Here is a 26,502-nt window from a genome sequence, read left to right on the forward strand (position 1 = left end):
GTTCATTAATTTTTTTTTCGTTTGTTTGCTGCTCTGAATTTTTAATGGGTGTTGACGCTTCACTCGACTAGGTGGTTTAAAGGCTAGAAGTGTTCATTTTAGTTTTTTTTTATTTTTTTCTTGTTTTTTTTGTTTGTTTTTTTTTTTTTTGGGGGGGGGGGGGTTGTTGTTTTTTGTGTTTTTTTGTTTTTTGTTTGTTTTTGTTTGTTTTTTTGTTTTGCATGTTATTCTATTTTATTTAATTATTTAATTATTTATTTATTTATTTATTTATTTATTTATTTATTTATTTATTTATTTATTTATTTATTTATTTATTTATTTATTTATTTATTTTCATTTTTATTTTTATTTTTTCATGTTCTGATTTATAGTGTTATAGTTGTTTGCAGTAAACATGAGTTATTTCAAGCTCCATTTAAGACAACAGGATTAGATATTTAAATGGGGAAAACAAAAATAGACGAGGAGAAAGATGAAATGTAACTCTGAGACAAAAATAATCGCCTCACCTGATAGTTTTTCATGTTCTGATTTATAGTGTTATAGTTGTTTGCAGTAAACATGAGTTATTTCAAGCTCCATTTAAGACAACAGGATTAGATATTTAAATGGGGAAAACAAAAATAGACGAGGAGAAAGATGAAATGTAACTCTGAGACAAAAATAATCGCCTCACCTGATAGTCATATAAACACGCATATATACAGCCACACATAATACATAAGTATATATATGGTATATTTATACATATAGGGTATAAAATATATAAACACACACACACACACACACACACACATATATATATATATATATATAAGTAGATATATATAAGTATAATTTTATATATATATATATATATATATATATATATATATATATATATATATATATATTGAATCGTGTTGGATACAAATATGGTAAGAATAGTGTCCTGATGATGGCTGAAAAAGGCCTGAAACATCGATGTAGACTGACTCCAACATTATGGTAAATATCAAAATTATATATATATATATATATATATATATATATATATATATATATATATATATATATATAGATATACTATATATATATATATATATATATATATATATATATATATATATATATATCTCCTACTACTACTACTACTACTACTACTACTACTACTACTACTACTACTACTACTACTACTACTACTACTACTACTACTACTACTATTACTACTACTACTACTTCTACTACTACTACACGTAGATAACCAGCATTGTTCGAGGAAAAATAAAGGCTATTGCGAACAGACAGTCCCTTTATTTATGATACTACTAAATTTGTATGTTTGCGAGCAGTCACTGGATGACGACCGGGTGCCACCTGCTGTCCATGGCTGTCCCTGCCGAGCGAGGTGTTCAGAGTCGCATCATGAACCCCCTTGACGCTGTTATCCGTTAATGAGTAATCAGACATCATGAATATTCTTGGGAAAGTACAGCAGTGGTTTCCCGTTGCCTACTGCCGGTTTGTGTTCAGTTTACTCTGCTAGCCTTTGTCAAGCCAATGACGACATCCTACAAGGCAGCAGGATATAGGCTATAGTAAAGTAAGGATTAAGTATAGTACGGACATACAGAAGACACCACACTGCAGAATGAGTGTGAGGTGGGTGGGTGAGGAGCAGAGCGTGTACCACTCACCGGTGGGTTCTGTCTCCTGCACCTTAAGAGGAAGGGGTCCCACCTACTCCCTAACCCTTACCCTAAATTGTGAAAATAAACATAGATCGAGACGAATTGTTTGACACATCAAAGATCAAAATAGTCCGCTTATAAATTGTTTCCTCAGGAACAAGAGACATCTAACGTTTGTCGTCACTTTGCCAGTTTAGTTTTATCTTCTTCTTATACACACTAAAAATAGGCTTATGGATATTGACCTTAAGATTATTGGCTTAATAACAAAAAATTTAAAAAGAAAGAAAAGAAAAGAAAAAGAAAAAGAAAAAATAAATAACCAGACACTTTAAGACCTATATTATTTGACTAAATAAATGAATAAAAGTTATCAATAAAACATAAAATGAATTTATTATTATATATAGAAATTCATTTTTTAAAAGTAAATACAAAACAAAATAATTAATTAAATAAATAGATAAATAAATAAATAAATAAGTAAATAAATAAATAAATAAATCTTTTTTAAAAAACAAGAAAAAAAGCCCCTGACTTAATAACCCTGGTACACTCATAGATAGGGGAATTTACATAGTCCGCTAATAAAGTCTGTGGCTTAACTGACTTAAGGCCTTTCGCTTTCTAATCATCCGATCGGGACGCCTCGACTGCCTCTCTAATCATCCGTGTCATTTCCTTCCACAGTTCACGGTCTTTTGCTTTGGATGCTTATTTCATAAGGTCTTCCTTTGATTTTAATTCTTTGTTATTTTGAAGGCGTTTTAGGTCTCAATTGAGGACAGTGTGAATTGACGTGGGTGGTCTACCTTGATATTTCTTGTGTCCAGATGGGGTGAAAAAAGTATTCATGCCCTTATTAGCTGGTATGTTTTCATCTCTTCAGAGTATATGCCCAAAAAGACGTCATCTCGCCTCGAGGATTTTAATGGATAAGGGTCTTTCAATGCATTTTTCATACATTGTTTTATAGCTTATTTTTGTGGGGTATCGTATATTCAGGACTCTTTTCAGTTGTTTTCTATGGAATCTGTCTAATCTTTGCTCTTCGGTTCCAGTCAGTGCTCATGTTCCGCAGTTGTATATAAGCACGTGTTTTTACAGGGTTGTGTATAATTTGATTTTAGCGATGATTTTTATTTTATCTTTTCTAATCCATATATTTAATAATTCATTTAGTGCAACCATCGATAAACATTTTCTTCTTTCTACATCTTCCTTGTCTCCTATAAATGATCCTATTTTTTCGTGGCTCTCCGTTCATCTTTCTTCCTTGACAGTAATGTTACATCTGTTTTGTCAGTATTATCGTACAATTGGTGATTTTGTAAAGATGTTTGGATGTCTTTTACACCGACTCGTCTGAGGCCATTGCCGTCAATGTCGTCTGCATCGGCAATTTCCATGGGGAGTTCGTTTTCAAAACATAATTGGGCCGAAGGTACAGATTGACGCAAATCTTTTAAAGCATTTTCTATGTAGATGATAAATAAAACAGGGCTCAAGCTATCTCCTTGTGGTGTGCAGATGTTGCCAAGGAATTATTTATCCTCTGAGGCACCAATCATTTTGGTCGTTATCCAGGTTTCACTTATAAGGAATCGGATTAATCTAACTTTATCTTCCATAACTATTCCTTTCATAATATTTAACAGGATTGGCGATTGATAGTATCGAAGGCGGCAGACATATCTATTCCAGTTATAACTATTTCAATTTTTCTGACACGGTTTTGGCAGCAAGCCATTTGTGAGTCCAAAGTACATCTGCAGTATTTCTCTCCGTCCTGAATTCGCTTTGACTATGTGACAAATAATTTTCAACAATCGGTCTGATTCTATTCAGTGTGATCAGGGAGAACGATTTTCTAATTGTATTGAACAGAGTAATTGGTCTCAAATTCTTTGGAGGACCTTTTGGTTTTCCTGGCTTTTGTATTGATATCAGCTCCCCTTTATTAAAATTCAGGTTCTGGTGGTGTTCGAACGTCTGATTGAAAATGTCAGCTATGTTTTCATCTAATAAAGGTGGTCCATATTTTAGTCGTCCAGGGCATACTCCATCTTGCCCGGTGCTCTGTCGTTATTTAGACTTCTGTTGGTGCGCGCAAATAAATTTGGCAAAAGGCGGCCACATAGTGATTACTAAAAGTCAAATGACCGATAGGTAAATAGGCTACTGCCCTAGCGAACAGTTTCTGAGTGAAAGCACGCAGACACACTGTTTTTTGTGCTTTCAAATTGCGTACATACACGCGGCCGTTTACTTCATCTAATCCTATGATAAAATATGGTATGTATAATGACAATTTCAAAATAATTAATATTATATTTTAAATTTAAATTTAAAATTAGTAAACTATATAAAGAATGCTAATCAAAATAGCCAAAAATATACTTTTAGATAAATATTTATAACTTTTTAATATGAATTTAATTTTATATATAAACGTTTTATAGTTCAAGGCTTACAAATTATTTTTTGATATTTATTTGATAGTGACATCGCTGAATCACTGATAATATCAAGAGAGATTCAAAATTACGTCATCAACTTTTATTGTGGATATGCTAGAATTGCATAGAATAAATGATTCTCGCAATGGAAGTCAAACGTCAAAAAAATGACTGAATATTACGACCTAGCAGATTTTCCTCGTATTAATTTGAGTCAACGAATGATAGAATTAGCCTGAAATATATAAGGTTTCCAAGTTACTTGTATATCAGTCTGTAAAAAAAAAGTTGTATAATGTTTAGATTTGCCGTGTTTGATGCTAAAAATGTCACGTTAGCTTTTCGGAACAATGTTGATCCCCAACCCTATTCTCAAAAATAATAGATTATCATTAACATTATTATTATCATCATCATCATCATCATCATCATCATCATCATCATCATCATCATCATCATCATCATCATCATCATATTATCATCATTATCATTATTATTATTATTATTATTATTATTATTATTATTATTATTATTATTATTATTATCATTATTATTATTATTATTATTATTATTATTATTATTATTATTATTATTATTATTATTATTATTATTATTATTATTATTATTATTATTATTATTATTATTAATATTATTATCATTATTATTTGGTACGGCGACAATGTGAGTAAAACATTTTTTTTACCAAAGGCTAAGCAGCAATTGCTATTGTCCATTTCATGCTATAGAAACTGGGATAAACTTCGGCTCCATGAGCCTAACATTAAATTTAAGCTTATATATAGCGCAATATCCACTAAACGTGCTCAACGCGTTTTACAATATGTCACTACCTAACAACAACACTTAGCATGTAGGACGAGACGTGACGTTTGTAACATTAAATTACATTATTTTTCAGACAGAAACAACGATGTTTACGACCAGGTACTCATTTTACACCTAAGCGTGGTGAGAGAATTTGAGTAAAGAGTCTTTTCCAGGGACTCAACTATGTGCAGCTCAGAACGGGACTCAAACTCAGGACCTTTCGATCCGAATGCGAATGCCATATCACTAGACCACAAAGTAGCTCTAATGACTCTCAAGGACAACTTCTTTTTTTTTTTTTTGCCCAGTATTGAAATTATTAAGATTGTTTTTATCTCAAACTTTTTGACAAAATCGCGGTATGCCATTAAACCCAGAATATTTCAGTGTCGATATTGTACGGTACGGCTTCGTCGCGTCATATTTCACTGACGACTTCGATAAACCATGTCGTACAAGTTTCCCCGAAATTCCCTTACATTCATCGCTCCGTACGTCCCACGGACTCAATATTTTATCGTAGCACTTTTCGACATTCCTAGCGTTGCTTAGAAACGGCAACGTGTGTCTCCTATACCTACCAGTATTGTCCCCAAGCACCTCATCTAAGATTTTGCAATCTTTCAACCATTTCCCACCCATAGAAGAGTTCTTGGATTGCAAATGATAAAATCTGCCATGTTGATGAAAATCGTCGAACCTTTGAATGCTGCCGCTCATCGACCGTCCCGTGTAAACCTTCGCCTTCAAATGACAATCGTCGTTCCCACATCGATTCTTCCAAGACTGGAGACATTCGAGATGAGAATGAAGTTCGTCTATATTCTTTAGTAACTTTGAATTCAGCCTCTCTAGGTTGGAGTTTATCTGTCACAGAAAGTAAATAAATACTGTAAAACACGGCAGAACTGCCAACGTGTTATTTGTTGTTTTTGTTTTTAAAGATTTTACGGCGCTTGCAATACATTTAATTAATATCAGCGCCAGTAAAAAGGATGAAAATTGGGTTGTAAAAATATTCTAGATTTACGATTAAAATGGCCTCTAGAATTCTAGACTTACAAATAGAGTTTCCCGAGAAAAAGTAAGACAAAGGGGAATGGTACAATTAGGGAACGGATTTAGACTCCAAGAGCACACTATCAGTGTACTTAGTTTACCTAAATGTTTCACCCAGTTTAGATCAAATGTTTACGAATCATATTTTTCAAAAATAAAATAACAGTACATAACTGAGAGATGATTTACAAGGAAAAAATTATAACCTCCCAAAACTATAACTAGACGTCTATACATTCAATTGAATGTATAGTTATAGTTTTGAGAAGTGATAATTGTTTCCTTGTAAATCATCTCTCTGTTATTATGTACTGTTATTACGGCCAGAGTCAGGACAACACTTAGTAATCGCATTCCAAGACAAAGACAGAATACAATACTCTTCAACAGTCGTAACGTCACTTCCTTCGTAATGACGCATGGTAACTTAGCAACTGGCTCTAAACTATCGGAACAATGGCGGACGCCCTTATGAAATATTTCTCCGGCGAGCATAAAAGAGTATCCAGAGAGGAAAAAAAACCATATAAATTTGATCATGTTTTGACTTTTACACATTCTGATCACAAGACATGAAAAGTTCTAGACAGCTTGAAGAATAAAAAGTAATGATTTTCTTTGTTTAGAACCAAGATGACCGCCATTGCCGGGCGGAGTGACACCAGACTACTGAATTCAATTGGAAAACAGATACAGAGGGATAGAAGATACAGCACGTACCAGCTGCTGCCAACTTGAAAAGTCGCTATAGTTAAATTTATAGATCAACAATTTATCATCACAAGGATTAAATAACACTTCAAAATCCTTTAAATTATATCGTCTGGCATCAACTTTCATTTTTGATTAATTTTAATGATTCAGAGGTGTCTAGGATATCGTCTGGCATCAACTTTCATTTTTGATTAATTTTAATGACTTAGAGGTGTCTAGGATATCGTCTGGCATCAACTTTCATTTTTGATTAATTTTAATGATTTAGAGGTGTCTAGGATATCGTCTGGCATCAACTTTCATTTTTGATTAATTTTAATGACTTAGAGGTGTCTAGGATATCGTCTGGCATCAATTTTCATTTTTGATAAATTTAATGACTTAGAGGTGTCAAGGATATCGTCTGGCATCAACTTTCATTTTTGATTAATTTTAATGACTTAGAGGTGTCTAGGATATTGTCTGACATCAACTTTCATTTTTGATTAATTTTAATGACTTAGAGGTGTCTAGGATATCGTCTGGCATCAACTTTCATTTTTGATTAATTTTAATGACTAAGAGGTGTCTAGGATATCGTCTGGCATCAACTTTCATTTTTGATTAATTTTAATGACTAAGAGGTGTTCAGGAAGTTCTGAAATAGGAGGCCAAAATTTCGTAATTTTGCGAATTCTTTTAGACCGGTCTTAAACATGGCTTATTTATCACGGTTTGCTATTGAGTGAATGTGTTTACGACTTGTTTTGTTTTGTTTTGTTTGCTTTTAAAGGTCTTAAAGCGATCGATTGCGACACTTTAAGGTCATTTCAGCGCCAGAAAAAAAGGAAGACTATACTTGGGCTTGAGCCTTTTATATAGCGGTATATCCACTAAACGTGCTCAAGCGTTATCCAAAGGGTCCCTGACAAACAGCATGATATAACAAATAGAACAAGACATGATGTCTGTTAGGCGATTTTTTTCGCTGTTAATGGGAAGGTACTCATTTTACGGTTGGAGAATGTGAGTAAAGAGTGTTTTACAAGGACACAACTATGCGCCGAGCGAGGCTCGAACCCAGAACCTTCCGATCCGAAAGCGAATGCCATACCACAAGACCACATAGCCTAGGGAATAGGGAAAACATTCTAGAATTACAAATAAGGTACCCGGGAAAAAAAGATAAGGGGGAATTGGTTCAAATATGGAACAAATGTAGATTCCAAGAGCATACTATCAGTGTACTTAGCTTGAGATCAACTAAAAGTCTCTTGCAGACACTAGCACAGAATCCCACAAAGAGAAATACACTCAAATGTTTAAGGAATATATCCAAAACAGAAAACATAACAAGCAATACGTAGAGAGTTAATTCAGTACCAATATCGATATTTACTGTTTGTGCGGAAGGTCCTGGGTTCGAGCCTCGCTCGGCGCATAGTTGGGTCCTTGGAAAAGACTTTTTACTCACAATCTCTAACCGTACTCATATGTAAAATGAGTACCTGGCCGTTGACAGCGTTGTCTCTGTCGGAAACGAAATTGTAATTTCACCCACAGGCGTCATGTCTCGTTTTATATGTTACGTGTTGCTGTTGCAACGCGCTTTGAGTACGTTTAGTGAATATTGCGCTATATAAATGTTCTGGTTTTTGTTTCTAAATGCTCTAGTTATTGCAATTGTCTGGGAGATGGTTTTTTGTCACAAAATGTTTCTGGTTTAACTCTCTCCTTACCGGCCATTTTCAATATTTTCCCCAAAATGGCAGGCTTACCTTGCAGAAAAATTGATTTTTAAAATCAAAAAAGCTCTCTACAAAACAACTTTTTGTTCTTATTAATTAAACAATGATCATTGCGATGTGAAAAATAAATCTGTATAATAAAAAATGTATATTGTGTCGTAACAAATATGACGATCTTGCTGTAAGTGGTAAGGAGATGGTTAATATTGCTCTTTTTGAAGCTGTTACTGTAATACAGTATTAACATTTTTTTTCATTATTTTATTTTTACCGTCAAAGCTTCTAGCAACTTAGTATATACTACACTCTTATTTCTACTACACACGTATTACCTCCCTCAGCTCCTCCCTTTCGGCAGCAGCTCTCAGCCTTGAACGTTTCGCGTGGTCTCTATTTCTCAACTTCTTGCACATTAGATTAGCTTCCTTTATCTGAGGAAAATCAAGAAGGAAACGACGTATACGATAACGGTTCTTGAATTGGGGTCTTCTTTTAATGTACTCAACATAATATGGAGAAGTATACAAATATCCACTTCCCAACCAAAATAAATAATAAATCGCTGTATATTAAATTCGAAGAGGCACCACTCTCGATTCAAATTTTGGAAACAAGATGGAGACTATTTGGACATATCTTAAGAAGAGACAGAATTTTTCTAGTAATAAGGCAATGGCGTTATTCTTTACACCAAGCGGACATAACAAACACAAACGCAGACTCAAAACAAGCATATAAACTGCGATAAATAAAGACATCAAGTTCCTAGATGACACATTAGAACTGAGATGCGAAAAGGATTTAGAATACCTGAGATCCATCGCAGCAGACCGTCATCAGTGGAAAGAACTCACTCAACAAATAAGAGAAGCTGCCAAAGCGTCCCAGTCCGAAGATTAGGAGGCGATCGGCAATGAGTCAAGTCAGTCAATATAATATGTGTGAATGTTTACTTTGCTATCATAGGCAATGACGAATATTTTTTGAACGATTTTATACGATTCTTTCATCTCTTTGTATTTGTTAAACGAGATATTTTTATCGCGCCCAATAACACAACGAGCTTGCGTTCATGTGTACCAAAGTACACCAGAGTATAAGTACCAAAATTCAACCAAATCAAATTTCTATAATTCTACCCAAAATTGACAAATTTGATCCCCCCCCCCCCCCCCACACACACACACTTTTAAGGTTAAACATAGTTTTGTGTGTCGGTAATTACATCCGACTGGCTAATGTTGTGACTATTTTAGATAAACGCATAGCATCTATAGGCAGTGACGGATATTGTAAGAGTGTTAGTACAAAAAGGACGCATAACAGGCGACGGGTACTGTAAGAACTGAACGTATGATTCCCTATAGCCTGCTAAAGGAATTTTTTAAAAACACTGCAAAGCGCATTGAGCATGGTAAATCCATGGAAATGTTCTATACATAAATTCAAGATTTATTTTTGTTTTGTTTGTTTGTTGTTGTTGTTGTTGTTTTGTTTTATTTGTTGTTATTGTTGTTGTTTTCAGTTTTTTTTGTTTTTTGTTTTTGCTTTTTGTTGTTTTATTTGTATTTGTTTTTCATTTTAACTTTGATGGATGACGCATCCACTGTGGATTGATTTATCGATCAACACAGCTCCGATTTCGAGAAGAAGAAACAAAGGGAATACACAGGGTGACGTGTGTAAAACCTAGATGTGTCATGAGCGAGAAAATGTGTGTGACAAATCGCCTCGAAACTATTATGTCTGATTGAACGTGAGGATTAGTTGGGGGGGGGGGGGGGTTAATATAAAAAGAATGCGCGTACGGGTCGCCTTCGGACCGGTGGATCCTGGGTTCGTGTCCCGCATAGTCGAGATCTTAGAAAAATGATTTTTTTTGTCACATTATTTCACCGGCTCAGGTGTGAAATAAGTACCTGGCCTTTAACTGCGTTGCCTCTGTCGGAAAATAACTATATATATATATATATATATATATATATATATATATATATATATATATATATATATATATATACATATATATATATATACATATATATATACATATATATATATATTTACATATATACATATATATGTATATATACATGTATATATAGATATATGTGTGTATATATATTGAATCGTGTTTGATACAAATATGGTACGAAAAGTGCTCGACATGTAGTAATGGAGCGAATTATTATTTAAAATATTTACCACAATGTTTGGGGCAGTCTACATCAATGTTTCAGGCTCAATTTGCCATCTTCAGGACTGAGTTGTTTTGTTGACTGTTATTGTTTCTTGAAGTGGTTCCGGTTTGAAGTTAATTAAGAGGAATTTGCGCCGATGGGGACACTTTCCGTAGATCTCACTTTTCATGTTGAGTGTGGCTTCATGAGGTTGTTTGATTATAGTATATTTTTCTTCCAGGCATAAGCTACATTGTTTTGATGTTGGTGTGTATCCTGTTGCTTTAGATAAAATTTTCCATGAAATGTTGTGGTCTATTTTGTTGTCTTTTAATTTCCAAATATGTTCGCTGAGTTTTGTGGATGTTTTTTTGTTAGTGTTTCTAAATGTTGAGGTGTGGAGGTTGTATCTTGTTTTGAAATTATTTTCTGTTAGTCCTACATATTTTTCTTGCTTGTTTGTTTTAGTTTCTGTGTCTGTGGCTTGGTAAATTAAACTTGATTCTAAGCATTGTTTGTTTAGTGGGCAATGTTCTTTATTTCTGCAGTTGCATTTTCTAGTGGGTGGGTTTTGCTCTTGTCGGTGGTTTATTAATATTTTTTTGTTGTGGCTTGAAATTATTTGTTCTATGTTGCGCATACACGAGTAACTTATTTTTATGGTATTCCTGTTGATAATTTTATGTAGCTTGTGGTTTTTTGGAAAGTGTGTATCAATTAACTTCAGGAACTGCTGTCCTATGTTTGTGCTGACGTTTATGTCGAAAGGTGGGTTGAACCAAGTTATGTGTCGTTTTCTTGTTTTATGTTCTTCACTTGTGTGTTGGGGTTTACATGATAAAAAAACCACAAGCTACATAAAATTATCAACAGGAATACCATAAAAATAAGTTACTCGTGTATGCGCAACATAGAACAAATAATTTCAAGCCACAACAAAAAAATATTAATAAACCACCGACAAGAGCAAAACCCACCCACTAGAAAATGCAACTGCAGAAATAAAGAACATTGCCCACTAAACAAACAATGCTTAGAATCAAGTTTAATTTACCAAGCCACAGTCACAGAAACTAAAACAAACAAGCAAGAAAAATATGTAGGACTAACAGAAAATAATTTCAAAACAAGATACAACCTCCACACCTCAACATTTAGAAACACTAACAAAAAAACATCCACAAAACTCAGCGAACATGTTTGGAAATTAAAAGACAACAAAATAGACCACAACATTTCATGGAAAATTTTATCTAAAGCAACAGGATACACACCAACATCAAAACAATGTAGCTTATGCCTGGAAGAAAAATATACTATAATCAAACAACCTCATGAAGCCACACTCAACATGAAAAGTGAGATCTACGGAAAGTGTCCCATCGGCGCAAATTCCTCTTAATTAACTTCAAACCGGAACCACTTCAAGAAAACAATAACAGTCAACAAAACAACTCAGTCTGAAGATGGCAAATTGAGCCTGAAACATTGATGTAGACTGCCCAAACATTGTGGTAAATATTTTAAATAATAATTCGCTCCATTACTACATGTCGAGCACTTTTCGTACCATATTTGTATCAAACACGATTCAATCATGTAAACCCCAACACACAAGTGAAGAACATAAAACAAGAAAACGACACATAACTTGGTTCAACCCACCTTTCGACATAAACGTCAGCACAAACATAGGACAGCAGTTCCTGAAGTTAATTGATACACACTTTCCAAAAAACCACAAGCTACATAAAATTATCAACAGGAATACCATAAAAATAAGTTACTCGTGTATGCGCAACATAGAACAAATAATTTCAAGCCACAACAAAAAAATATTAATAAACCACCGACAAGAGCAAAACCACCCACTAGAAAATGCAACTGCAAAAATAAAGAACATTGCCCACTAAACAAACAATGCTTAGAATCAAGTTTAATTTACCAAGCCACAGTCACAGAAACTAAAACAAACAAGCAAGAAAAATATGTAGGACTAACAGAAAATAATTTCAAAACAAGATACAACCTCCACACCTCAACATTTAGAAACACTAACAAAAAAACATCCACAAAACTCAGCGAACATATTTGGAAATTAAAAGACAACAAAATAGACCACAACATTTCATGGAAAATTTTATCTAAAGCAACAGGATACACACCAACATCAAAACAATGTAGCTTATGCCTGGAAGAAAAATATACTATAATCAAACAACCTCATGAAGCCACACTCAACATGAAAAGTGAGATCTACGGAAAGTGTCCCCATCGGCGCAAATTCCTCTTAATTAACTTCAAACCGGAACCACTTCAAGAAACAATAACAGTCAACAAAACAACTCAGTCCTGAAGATGGCAAATTGAGCCTGAAACATTGATGTAGACTGCCCCAAACATTGTGGTAAATATTTTAAATAATATGTGTATATATATGTATATATATATATACATATGTATATATATATATATATACATATATATACATATATATCCACATATATACATACATATATAAATATATACATATATATAGATTATATATATATATATATATATATATATATATATATATATATATATATATATATATATATATATCACATACATATAGACGTTTAATAGACGTTATGCTTCGACCTACATGTGAAGTGTTGCTGTTCGCTTGTAAATTGCTTTGAGCACGTTTGGAGGATTCATTTCAATGGTCAAGATTGTTTTTGTTTTGTTTTGTTGTTGTTGTTGTTGTTGTTGTTGTTGTTGTTGTTGTTGTTGCTTGTTTCGTGTTGTTTTGTCAGTGTTTTTTTTTGTTTGTTTTGTTTTTGTGTGTGTTTTGTTTTTTGTTTTTTGTTTTTTTTTTGTTTTGTTTTTTGTTTTTGTTGAAGGAGGGGGGGGGGGAGGGGTTGGAGAGGGAGGGAAGTTTGGCCTTTAACTCTCAACGATTTGAGTTACAAAGAAATGTCTTCATCGAGAAAACGTCTCCTGCATCTTAAGTAAACAGAATACACGTCGCCACATAACAATAATAAATCGCAGAACACAATCTGGATGGAATATTTGACATCAAGAAAACACACATCTCATTATCATGCTTCCTCGTCAATGGATAGAATGAAGTTGACCACACACGGGTCTTTGTTATATTGTTTGTTTGTTATTGTTTTGTTTTTTGTTTTGTTGTCATCCGCGTTTATGAGTAATTTTCACTAAACTGTATTAACCAGACTATAAAGGTTCAATGTTACACATAGTTTTGTGTGTGTGTTGGTCCGTTATATTTCCGGATGGCAATGCTATGAGCTTCTAAGCCAAGCGCATACAATCTATAGAGGTGAACGCGTGCATGAAATAGATAATGAAAATGTGGTTATTTTTAGAAACAGTGCGAGACGAAACAGGAAGAAAAATGAACAGCCAGTGGTCTTGTGGTATGATACTCGCTTTGGGATTGGAAGGTTCTGGGTTCGAACCTCGTTCGGCGCATGGTTGAGTCCTTGGAAAAGTACTTTTTACTCACATTCTCTCACCGTACTCAGGTGTAAAATGAGTACCTGACCTTTAACAGCGTTGTCTGTCAGAAAAAAATTGATTGTAATATCGCCTTACAGGCGTCATGTCTTGTACTAAAGGTTACGTGTTTGTGTTGGTTCGGGACCCTTTGTAAAGCGTTTTGAGCACGTTTAGTGGATATTGCGCTATATAAAAGCTCAAGCTCAAGAAAAATGCAAGAAACATTCATCAAAAAAACAGATCAGCTTGTCTTTTTCATATTTTTATCTCAAGCCAATGCTTGCTCCAGAAAATCAAGGCGTCTGCCGCAGTACAGATCTGCAAAGCAAACATGGGGGGATAAGGGTTTTGTTTTTTCTTTCCAATGAGATAAGACAGCGGAACTCGAACCTGGGTCATCCCAGTGAAGGTGCAGTGCTTTTTCTACGTGACCATTTCGTATTACACAATATTTGCATTTCGTTCGATGTCAATTTATATTCTATTCAAACTGTGACATTGCTGTGGTTTCATTGCAGATAAGAGATAAAGGGAGCAAATGTGACTCATGAATAATGGGAACAACACAAAACAAACGACGTTTCCGCCTTTGGCCTCTTCAAGTAAAGACGTGTTGTTCCTTTAGTCATGAGTCACATTCAGCCTACTCCCTTTATCTCTTTCTCCACTTTATTGACTCATTTAGACACCTCTAGTTTCTGTGTATTCACATTACACGTTGTCTTCTGTTCACCATTGTGTGTCAAGGTGTCAAGACGTCTTTCTATCTGCTGTGGTGTTATCGTGCATTTATCCTATATTTCTCAAGTAATTGTTGTTGTCTTGGATTGAAATTTATATTGGTCTGTTCGACTCATTTCCCTTTATCTTTTGGACTATATTCCGGACTGTTTAAGTGTTTTGTGTTTTCAGGATTTCCAATTTGAAACTGTGAAGGTAGTACAAAATTCTTCAACTTCTGCCATTATTTCACCATTCGAGGCATTAAATCATCTCATCATTGTATTATTATTATTATTATTATTATTATTATTATTATTATTATTATTATTATTATTATTATTCAATATCACCGTAACCGTCATCGTCGCTGTTCACCTGTCAACCCTGGTTGTTTTGATTATCTGGATTGTGATTGTTGTGTAAACATTCCGTGTCCCTGTTTGTTTTGTCACTCTGTGACAAGAATCGTGAACTGTTTTCTCCCAACCGTAACCCCCCCCCCCCCCCCCCCCAACCTTCTCTCTCTCTCTTCAACGTACATATTTGATAATAAGTAGCCAAACCATGTCTACCCCAGCATCCAATGCAAAGAGATTAAGAGGGGGTAGCGACGATCTACCGAGTGTTACTGACGAGATGTGTGAGTTGAGAAGGGAATTCATAGAATTGAGGAATGTAATTGATGGAGTTAAAGACAGCGTGAGCTCGGTTTTAGCGGTGTTGGGGCAACTCAGTACCATTAAAGATCAAATGGACAGGATATTAGAAAATATGAAAGGACAAGAGGAGAGGTTAGACAGGATAGAGGAGGAGGTAAAGATGCAACGAAGTGAGGCGAGAATTGTCAAGGAAGATGTGGGGGTGTTGAGAAGGCGAGTGGAGGTGTTAGAGGCGAGGGCGATTGAGAGTGAGGCCAGAAGCAGGAGGAACAACTTGGTGTTTCACGGTGTCGAGGAGAGGGAGGGAGAGAATTGTTTTGAACTGGTGGCGGAGTTGGTGCGGAAGTGCAAAGTGGAAGGAAGGGTGGTGATAGAAAGAGCGCACAGGATGGGTAGAAGAACGAGTGACAAAAGAAGGCCTGTCATTGTCAAATTCCTTGACTTCAATGACAGGCAACGAGTCAAGCTGGGGAGAAAGCATCTACCTCCTGGACTTGGAGTAAGTGAAGACTTTCCGTCTGAGATCCGGGAGGCAAGACGCCAATTGATGGCGGATTTGAAGGCAGCCAAGAATGCCGGAAGAGACGCCTGGGTAGCATACCCAGCCAGGCTGATTGTGGACGGCAGGGAAGTGCGGACAGTGAGACCGACGACGACAACAGATCGACAATAGGAAGATGCGCCGCGGAGCCACCTTTCAAATGTATCCTTTTGTGTTTTTAATATCAATGGTAGTTTGGAAATGAAGAAAGAATGTCCTGAATTTGTTGAAAGTATTTATAAATTTGATGTAATTTTGTTAAGTGAGACGTGGACGAATGAGAGAAGTAATTTAATGTTAGATGGCTACTGTGAACCGTTCTGCAAACACCGTAAAAGAAAATCAAGGGCCAAACGGGATTCGGGTGGGTTAGTGTGTTATTTCAGGAAGCGTTTGGAAAAGGGTGTGTCAGTTGTAGATTGGGAGTATGAAGATGGTATGTGTTTTAAATTAGATAAGGAACATTTTGGATGGAATGAAAGTGTATATTTATTATTTGTCTACATGAGGCCGTATGGATCAACGCGTAGCGATTTTGACGATAATGTAAGTTGTTTTGATGAACTGTTAAATCAATTGACAAAAGTGACCGATCAGGGAGGGATTATAGTAGCAGGAGACATGAATGCAAGGACGGCGGAGAGAGAGGATTGTTTGACTGTTGACATTAGAGAGAACCAGACAGAAGAGCTTTCGGTAGAGAATGTTTTATGTGAAAGAGATTTCTTATGTAATGACATGACAGTTAGACGTTTTAATAAGGACAAAAAAGTAAATGACTATGGACTGAAATTACTCCAATTATGTTACACATGTGACCTTGCAATATTAAATGGGAGAACAGGGGAGGATAAAATGAAGGGATGCACAACGTTTGGCAATAAAAAAGGGGAGAGTACAATCGACTATGTTATTTGCAATAAGCGGGTTATAGGAAATGTGTGTGGTTTTAACGTCCATGAAACAAATGAAATGTCAGACCATAAGATAATATCGTTTACTTTGAAATTAAATAATAGTGAGCATAGACGGGAGGTAAGTGACGGTTTAGATGGGGTTATGTTGACAAAGTGGAAAGAGGATAAGAAGGAGAATTACGTTACATTATTAAATACAGAAGTGTGTCATAATAAGGTGAGCAATCTAATATATTTGATACAAACTAACACAGATCCAGAGGTATTAGAGGGTAATATAGTCGAGTTAACAGATATTTTAACAGAAGCAGGGATAGATCATGTAGTTAGGATAGACGGGAGAGGGGATAAACAAAGGAAAGGGAGAAGAAAGAAAGCACCATGGTATAACGAAGCTTGTCAGATCCAACGCAAAGTATTCACTGAACGAGCACATAAGTTTATAGAGACGGGGACAGGGGAAAACAGGACATTGATGTGTAAGGAAAGGAATAAATACAGGAAGGTATGTAGGATTAACAAAAGAAATTACAGTCGCAAAAAAGCGCAACATTTATTGGATTTAAGTAAGCATGAACCCCAGAACTTTTGGAAGGAAATAAAAAGAAATTCAGTATCACGAAGAGAGCTGCCAGATATAAACTTCTACGACCATTTTAAAACTTTAGCAAATAAAGAATCAGGGGTTGGGGAGATGGGTAGGGCGGAGATTGCAGAGGTAGAAAAGGATGTGGGAAGGAATATTATAGATATAGACATTTTAGATAAGCCAATCGAGATGGGGGAACTACACAAAGCAATTAAGGCTCTTAAACGCGGCAAAGCTACTGGAGTGGATAATATGTTAAATGAATTTATAATTAATGCAACTTCACAAATCCTTCCGGACAACATGGCTGACACCTGTTGACATTGAGCTTCGGCTCAGTGGATAGTCTTATGTTTCCATTTATTCACTGTGTGGGATTAATTTCTGATGTGGACAATCTTTATTGACTTTTACTTAAGATATTAAAAGTGGAACATTATCTTAAATTGGAAAACTTGTGTAAATTAAATTATAAAATCATTGAGGAACAACGTGTCAAGATTCAGATAGGTTGACAAACGATTGAAATGGTTTACAGAGACGCAGTGCTATGGCGTCAGTCAACCTCATTTATTGTTGTTTTTTTTCCCATTTTTTTTTTTGTTTGTTGCTTTAGGTCTCTTCCAACACAATTGAGGTTATATGAGAGACCGCTGAAACAAAAAAACAAGCAATCTAACAAAAATAGTACAAATGTCAATCAAAATCATAACCTAAAGATGTCATAAGCTAAATTATAAATAACCAAGAACAAACAGGCAGAGGATTTACAGGAAAAAAAATATCCCCTGTCAAAAATACAATCACAAACCAAAGAAGCAGGATAGGCTAGTAAAGAGAAGAAGAAACGACATCACTATCGGATCGTACACCCATGCGAACATCATAGGTATATGATTCAAGGGTGATGCTCCCATCCAACCACCCGCGGTTCACCTCACTATGGATGTGGATTTCTCATAAATAAAAACTGCAGGGATTTGACTAGTGACGAATGGAATGTTTCGGACAGAATATGTGTTCTTGAGCTTAAGTGTAAGATCAATTCAAGGAACCAGAATAACAATAACAAAGACGATCACGGTAAGAAGACGTTCACTATCTCAATCGTAAATGTTTACGCACCAACAAGTCAACGCGCAAAACAATACCCAGAGGAAACTGATAAATTTTACAAAGACCTAGACGATACACTGAACAAAATAGGAAACAAATCAATATTAATAATTGCTGGAGATTTTAATGCCAAAGTAGGAAAACGTCTCGACAGTGACACACTATGTTTAGGATCATACTCAAAAGGAAAACGTAACGATAACGGAGAAAAATTAGTCCAGTTCTGTGAACAGAGAAAACTTTTCATAACAAACAGTGCTTTCAACCACCCATCAAGACACCAGACAACATGGGTAGGACAAAGGAAAGACCAAACCCAAGACAAAATGATAACAATACACAACCAAATAGACTATATCATATGTCGACACCGCCATAAACACTACTCAACCAACTCGCGATCATACGGTGGTACACTGCTAACATCCGATCACAAACTTGTAAAAACGAATTTCAACATAAATGTGTACAGACAACGAAGACAGAAAGGTAAAACGGCAGTCAAAATAAACACGGCAAAAATAGTAAATGAGCGAGAATGTCGCATTCATTACCAATATGAACTTAACTCAAGTCTATGGAAAATAAAGCAAAACAGTAATCCAAACAATGAATGGAAAGAGACGCAAGCGGCAATGAAATATGCGGGGGAAGAAAGTGCAGGCTCTATTAATACAACTAAGAACAAACCAAATCGAACGCCTAACATCGCTATTAACGATCTATCGCGGCAACAAAAAGAACTTAGGATCAGGATACAAAACACGAAAGACTCGGAAGAAATAATAAACCTGAAAACGGAACGAAACAAAATACTGCATTCAATTCGATCACTTACAATAAAACACAGAAACGAGGAATTAGACAAAAAAGTGGAAGACATAGAAAAGTCCAAAAATAACGCATCGTCTATGTTCAAAGCGACGAAATCTCTGAACCGAAAACCATTCGAGAACCCAAAACTACAGGATAAATTTGGCAAACAGACAACAAATCCCAACGATATCCTTGACATTGTAACTGACCACTTCCAGCAGAAATTTCACAAACAAGTCTCACAAATATCGCCCTTCTCAGGAAACCCTAGAGACCTAAACAACCGCATCACAACAACTGAAGTTAGAAATAGCATAAAGTGCCTAAACAATAACAGATCCCCAGGCGAAGATGAAATTCCCGCTGAATTGCTGAAATGCGGTACCCTCTCCCTGGATCTGAGCATTGCAAACATAATGAACAAAACATTCTCAACACACAAAGACTGGGACATAAACAGCGGTGTCCTAATTACAATACAAAAACCAGGAAAAACGAAAGGACCCGTAAACAACCTGCGCCCAATAACATTACTGAATACCATAAGAAAAACACTGTCAACTATTGTCCTGAACAGAATTAGACCGAAAATAGAAAATTATCTATCACATAGCCAAAGCGGGTTTCGCCAAGACCGAAGCACATCGGACGTTGTATGGACACATAAATGGTTGGCAGCAAAGGCACTCAAAGAAAACATATCCATAACAATATCCGGAATCGATATGTCCGCAGCCTTTGATACGATCGACAGAGGAAAACTTTTGGAGATATTAACAGAAATAGTAGACGAAGACGAGCTCCGAATAATCCGATTTCTCCTCAGCAACACAAAGATACAACCAAGGATATACGGGGCCACAAAACAGACGCAGTTCGAAAGTAACATCGGGACCCCCCAAGGAGATAGTCTGAGCCCGATTCTGTTCACAATATACTTAGAACACGCTCTGAAAGAAGTTCGAAAAGTCATTCCAAAACCAACGACTCATATTGAGAACGCAATCCCTAGAGAAATCGCCTATGCAGATGATGTCGATTTTATTGGATCAACACCAGCAAATATAGACATCATACAAAATACCCTCATGAAATATAACCTCCAAGTCAATGCCAATAAAACCGAATTTACAACAATATCGAGGAACAAAGAGGAATGGAAAAGAACAAAGAAAGTCGGCTCACTAATTGGAGACACCGAGGATGTACAAAGAAGAAAACAGCTATCAAACGCCGCACTCAGTAAACTCACCAATGTATGGATTAGAGGTGACAAAATAAAGAGAAAAACCAAACTGAAACTGTACCATGCTCTTGTAAAACCGGTACTTCTGTATAACTGCGGCACTTGGGCGTTGACAAAATCCGAAGAAGAACATCTGGATGCCTTCCATCGCACACAGCTAAGAAGGGTACTGGACATCAAATACCCCAAAAAGATCTCAAATGAATCACTCTATAAGATCACAAAAGAAAGACCAATCTCCCTTGACATTTTACAACAACGATGGCAACTTTTCGGTCACATACTACGCAGGGACAAAAACATACCAGCAAACCAAGCCATGTCGGGATACTTCCAAAAACATGGGAACCTTTTCAGAGGAAGACCGATCACAACACTCCCCGTGATCCTAAACAAAAACCTCACAACACTTGGACAAAGCATTAGTCTCATAACGGCAGGGGACCTTGAAAATCTGAGAACCCTAGCAGAGGACCGGCAATATTGGAGACACCTCACACAGGAAATACTGGAAACAGCCAAGGCGACCCGATCTTTCGGTCGAGACGCGAAAGGCATCTAAGTCAAGTAAGTCAAGTCAGAAATCAAATTACTGATTTTATCAATTTTCAATAAGATACTGGAATTGGAATATTTCCCCTTGATATGGAGTCAGGGTAGAATTGTGCCGATTTTTAAAAAGGGAGATGAAAGAGATGTGAACAATTATAGAGGGATAACAATAATGAGTTGTATAGGAAAACTGTTTACAAGAGTGATGAATGAAAGACTAAATGTATGGGTGGAGGGAGAGAATGTGTTAAACGAGGTTCAATATGGATTTAGAAAGGGAAGGAGCACAGCAGATTGCCATTTTATTCTACATGGAATTATCGAGATATTGCTATCTAAAGGGAAGAAGCTACATTGTGCGTTTATCGACTATGAAAAAGCATATGACCTTATTGACAGATCCGCATTATTTACAAAATTGATTAAATCCGGTGTGAGCTCGAAATTTGTCAAGCTATTTAGAAACATGTATTCAAAGGTTGAGCTGGCCACAGGAGGTAAAGGTCAACAACAATTTTTTAAATCAAACAGCGGATTATTACAGGGTGAAAGCACTTCGCCACTTTTGTTTTCGCTGTTTGTTAATGATCTTGAAAGTAAATTAAGTGAAGATTCCATAGGATTACAAATACAGGATATTACAATTAAATTGCTCATGTTTGCAGACGATATGGCAATAATCAGTGAAACAAAAGAGGGTTTGCAGAACGGTTTAGACTCTTTACAAGAATATTGTATGCAATGGGGAATAAAGGTAAATATCAGTAAAACAAAAATCGTAGTATTTAAAAAGGGAGGGAAAACTGGGCAACAAGACAAATGGTCATATCAGGGTAAAAGTATTGAAGTAATCTCGTCATTCAAGTATCTAGGCTGTCATTTTAGCGCATCGGGATCTCTTACAAAATGTACACAAGAAGTAACAAACTCAGCCAGAAGAGCACTATTTTCACTTAGAAAGTATTTTAACACTAACACAGAAATTTTACCACAGATGCAAATGAAACTGTTCAATAGTACCATCTTACCAATACTGAATTATGGGGCAGAAATATGGGGTTTAAGAAGAGCTGATCCAATTGAAAGATTTCACCTCGGTTTTCTTAAATCCATTCTATGTGTTAAGCACAGCACACCAAACTGTTTTGTTTATGGGGAATTGGGGGTGTATCCTTTGCATATTGAAAGAAAAATGAAAGTTATTAAGTATTGGTTGAAACTTATTCGCCCAGGAAATAATGATTGCTCATTCACTCATGCAGTATACAAAGAACTTGTGCAATTGAATATTAATGAACCAAACACAACAACTTGGGTAAGTCTGGTGAAGCAGTTGCTGGATAGGAGCGGAATGGGCCATTATTGGGTTAAACAAAATGTGAAAAATGAAAATTACTTTCTGGCGGTTTTAAAACAACGCTTGGATGACATGTTTCTACAAGAGTGGCACGCTGAGATGTCGATGACGACGTCTGGACGGCTGTATAAACACATTAAAGACACCTTTGAGTTAGAACCATATATGAAACTGTGAATAAATCTTACAGAGTTGCCATCTCAAAAATCAGATTGAGTTCTCATTTGTTTTATATAGAAAGGGGTAGATGGGGCACAAGAAAAGTAGATAGAAATGATCGTAAATGTCCTACTTGTGACGTAATAGAAGACGAATACCATTGTCTAATTGAATGTTCGAGGTATACGCAAGAGAGAAGAAATTGCCTGCCGGAAAAACTGAAAAATAAACCAAGTATGTTTGAATTTATCAAATTTTTGAAATGCAGAGACAGTAGACAGCAAGGTGATTTAGGTAGACTTTGTTTTAAGGTACAGATCGAACACAAGAAATATTTACAAGTATAATTGTGGTTTCCACGGCAAGGAAAACTTATTAAAATTGATGATAGAGGGAATAATGCGATTGTTTGTTTGTTTTCATTTGTTTTTGTCTGTTTAGTAACTGCAGTTCTGATACTAAGATGTGGTATATTATACAAAATATGACATGTTTTATATATATATATATATATATATATATATATATATATATATATATATATATATAAGTTTGTGTGTGTGTGTGTGAGTGTGTATTTGTGTGAGAAAGTGGGGTGGGGGGGGGGGGGGTTGGGCATTGATATTAAAATATTGTATAATAGTTTACCATGATAAAGATTAGTTGCGATTGCACAATTGGTTTATTGTTGTTGTTATTGTTGTTGTTATTATTGTTATTATTTTTGTCATTATTGTTGTTATTATTATTATTATTGTTATTATTATTATTGTTGTTATTATTATTGTTATTATTAATATTATTATTATTATTGTTGCTGTTGTTGTTATTGTTATTATCAGTATTGATATCATAACCAGTGTATATAACCATATATATATATATATATATATATATATATATATATATATAGATATATATATATATATATATCTATATATATATTTTTTTTTTCTTTCTTGGTTCTTCTGTTTTGATGTGATTTGTAAAAGAAGTGTTGTAGTTCACTTGTTAATACTCTTTGCTTGTATCTTTGACTTCTAAGCGATTTCAATCTAAGTACACCGAGGGTTGCTCTTGGTGCCCTATCCGCACCATTTACCTTTGCCTATTTATCCTCGGGTGCCTTTGAGAAAAGTATACTTTTAGACTACCTTATACATTTTCTGTTCTTTCAATGCGTCACAAACGCCGTAAAATTCTTAAAAACACAGAAACCAACCCTTGATATGGAATAATTGAAGTACGCAAGCTTGTTTCGCTCTAGACTATATCAGTACGGAAAATTACTTAAATGTTTGTGATATTCTAAAAGATTCAAGTATGTGTCTTTGGGAATTAATTCTGTAATTCTACCAAAAAATACGTTAAACTAATATGTCTGTAACTTCTAGGCAATGTTCGCAAAATCCCATTCTTCTAGAACTTTAATCAACGATAGAAATGTGTTAAATAAGTGGTGGGCTATTGATTATGTTGGAATTTCCCCGAAGATAAAGATCACCCAGACCAAAGCATTTTGGAGCACCTAGTATTACTAAAAGTCAATAAATTTATTATCCAAAACAGAATTACCATGATATAATCCCTATCTTCTTAATTGTCAACGAAAGGGATATAAGCGTGGTCCTCATTTACAAATACAATACTAGATATTATTGCTGGGGCGCTTATGTTATTTTTACAATTCTTATTATTATTATTATTATTATTATTATTATTATTATTATTATTATTATTATTATTATTATTATTATTATTATTATTATTATTATTATTATTATTATTATTATTATTATTACTATTATTGTAGGTATTGGTGGTATTACAATGTTGTATTTTTATGATTATTTATGGTATCATTTTATGCTTTGGTTTCATTTACCTTTTTTCCTCACTCTCATGTCTGTTGTCATCAAATTGTATGGATTATTGATTAAAATAAAAGTTATTTCTGTTTGTCTTATTTTGACTATGGAACTGATACTTATCATGGCAGACCTGCCTACTTGAAATAGGAAAATGTAATAAGTAGTTTTCAGGGTAAATAACATCGTAGACATTTTAACTACCCTTAAAAACCACCAGTTTGTCCTTATAATGCGTGGGGAAAAATATTAACTCTATGTGATAGCTCTGGCACCAGAACTTCGTTTTCAAGAAATGACATTTAATTAAAAACCTTTATTATATCCAGCCCGGGATTTAGCCGTAGTACTACGGGAATTTTCGTGGTAGTGAGGAGGTCTGTTGTGATGGGTATCAATATTTTATTATTATTATTATTATTATTATTATTATTATTATTATTATTATTATTATTATATTATTATTATTATTATTATTATTATTATTATTATCATCATCATCATCATTATTATTATTATTATTATTGAACGCATTGATGTTATTACCATTCGTGTATTTTTGTGTGGTGTATCAGTTTATTTTTTGGTTCCATTTACCTTTTTTTTTCACCTTCATGTATGTTGGCATCAAATTGTTGATTTATTGGCGAAAGCCTAATATTGAATAAACTTGAAACCATTCTAAGGCCTAAGGGAGGTAACTCAGAAATAATTGATTGCCGTATTAGTCATGAATGAGTAACACGCCTTTTATCATGTCATTGGATTTACCCATAATGTGTGTGCTGATTCTGTTTTGTTTGTTTTTTTAATAAAAAACCCGTCGGATGTCGCACGAGCTAGTTTTCAGATACTGTCGAGAGAATACAGGTGAAAAATCGATTGCTGCGTGATTTTTCTTGTTTGACTTCATCGTTTTTTGTTTGTTTTTTTATTTTTTTTGGTATCCATCCAGTTACATGCTCACCAAAGGATTTTATAATTTGAAACTTATAGATAATTTAATTCAATTTTTTTCTGAGCTCTTTCAATGGGCGCCAAGTGTTCGAGTGGTTAAGGCATTGCACTGTGACCCGGAAGGTCCCAGGTTCCAGCCCCGCTTCAGACACTTTCGTTTGTTTTGTTTTTTCCTGGGGCAAGATTATTAACCCCCAATTTGATCACTTGGACAACATGGGTGATTTCTGTTGTCATCAGACATCTTGTTTGATGAGTTATCTACAATCCTTCCTGGAATGCCTAGGCGACAATATCTTATGATGCCGTGGCGAAAAATCATAATATATTTTTTTGCTATCTAAGCAAAATAAAAACATATGTCTTATTTTTAAAAGCGATTTTAAAATGTTTAACCCCCCCCCCCCTCCCACCCCCTCCCCAGTGAAATGTAAATAACTTCAATCCTAATTGAGACAATTTCAAAATTCAAACAGCATTTTGTCGAGAAATAAAACCTCGATTGAAATGTGAAATAATAGTATGGGATTCAAATTTTTCCGACATCCGACGGGTTTTGCCAGATCACCACACATGGCATGATGTGGCCGATACGTCATAATGGTATTTTATTATGGTGGAGTGAAAAGCGAATGGTAAAAAGGGAATGTAGCATAAATGGAACGGTCAGAATATTGTGTTATAGGTAGGCCTTGTGTCTTCAGATTTTATCAAAGTAATTGTAGCAAATATGTCAATAAGATAAATAAATATCATTATTATTATTATTATTATTATTATTATTATTATTATTATTATTATTATTATTATTATTATTATTATTATTATTATTATTATTATTATTATTAT

General features: G+C 34.9%; 2 protein-coding genes across 14 annotated transcripts in view; one reads left to right on the forward strand and one right to left on the reverse strand.

The window, feature by feature from the left end:
* Positions 1–2,050: 2,050 nt before the first annotated feature.
* Positions 2,051–26,502, reverse strand: part of LOC144972358 (uncharacterized) — a 59,043-nt gene continuing 34,591 nt past the window's right edge. For all 11 annotated transcript variants that reach the window (XM_078913475.1, XM_078913474.1, XM_078913479.1 and 8 more), the window contains 2 exons: positions 8,793–8,891; positions 2,051–5,827 (listed from right to left, as the gene is read on the reverse strand). In XM_078913475.1, coding sequence (XP_078769601.1) covers positions 5,297–5,827; positions 8,793–8,891 — 630 coding nt within the window. In that variant the 3' untranslated portion in view covers positions 2,051–5,296. The remainder of the gene's footprint in view (positions 5,828–8,792; positions 8,892–26,502) is intronic.
* Positions 13,339–19,025, forward strand: LOC144972360 (uncharacterized). Of its 3 annotated transcripts, none has more exons than XM_078913483.1 (2): positions 13,339–15,089; positions 15,431–17,954. In XM_078913483.1, exon 2 carries the CDS (start codon positions 16,278–16,280, stop codon positions 17,901–17,903), a length of 1,626 nt encoding a protein of 541 aa, XP_078769609.1. In that variant the 5' UTR covers positions 13,339–15,089; positions 15,431–16,277; the 3' UTR covers positions 17,904–17,954. The 3 variants fall into 3 exon arrangements, with proteins under 3 accessions (XP_078769609.1, XP_078769610.1, XP_078769611.1); XM_078913484.1 differs by having other exon boundaries at positions 15,431–17,349; XM_078913485.1 differs by having other exon boundaries at positions 13,421–15,089; positions 15,434–19,025.

Source organism: Berghia stephanieae, chromosome 5 (genome assembly GCF_034508935.2).
Source record: "Berghia stephanieae isolate SIO BIC M18660-M18661 chromosome 5, UCSD_Bste_1.3, whole genome shotgun sequence".
In the NCBI taxonomy this organism is placed as follows: Eukaryota; Metazoa; Mollusca; class Gastropoda; order Nudibranchia; family Aeolidiidae; genus Berghia; species Berghia stephanieae.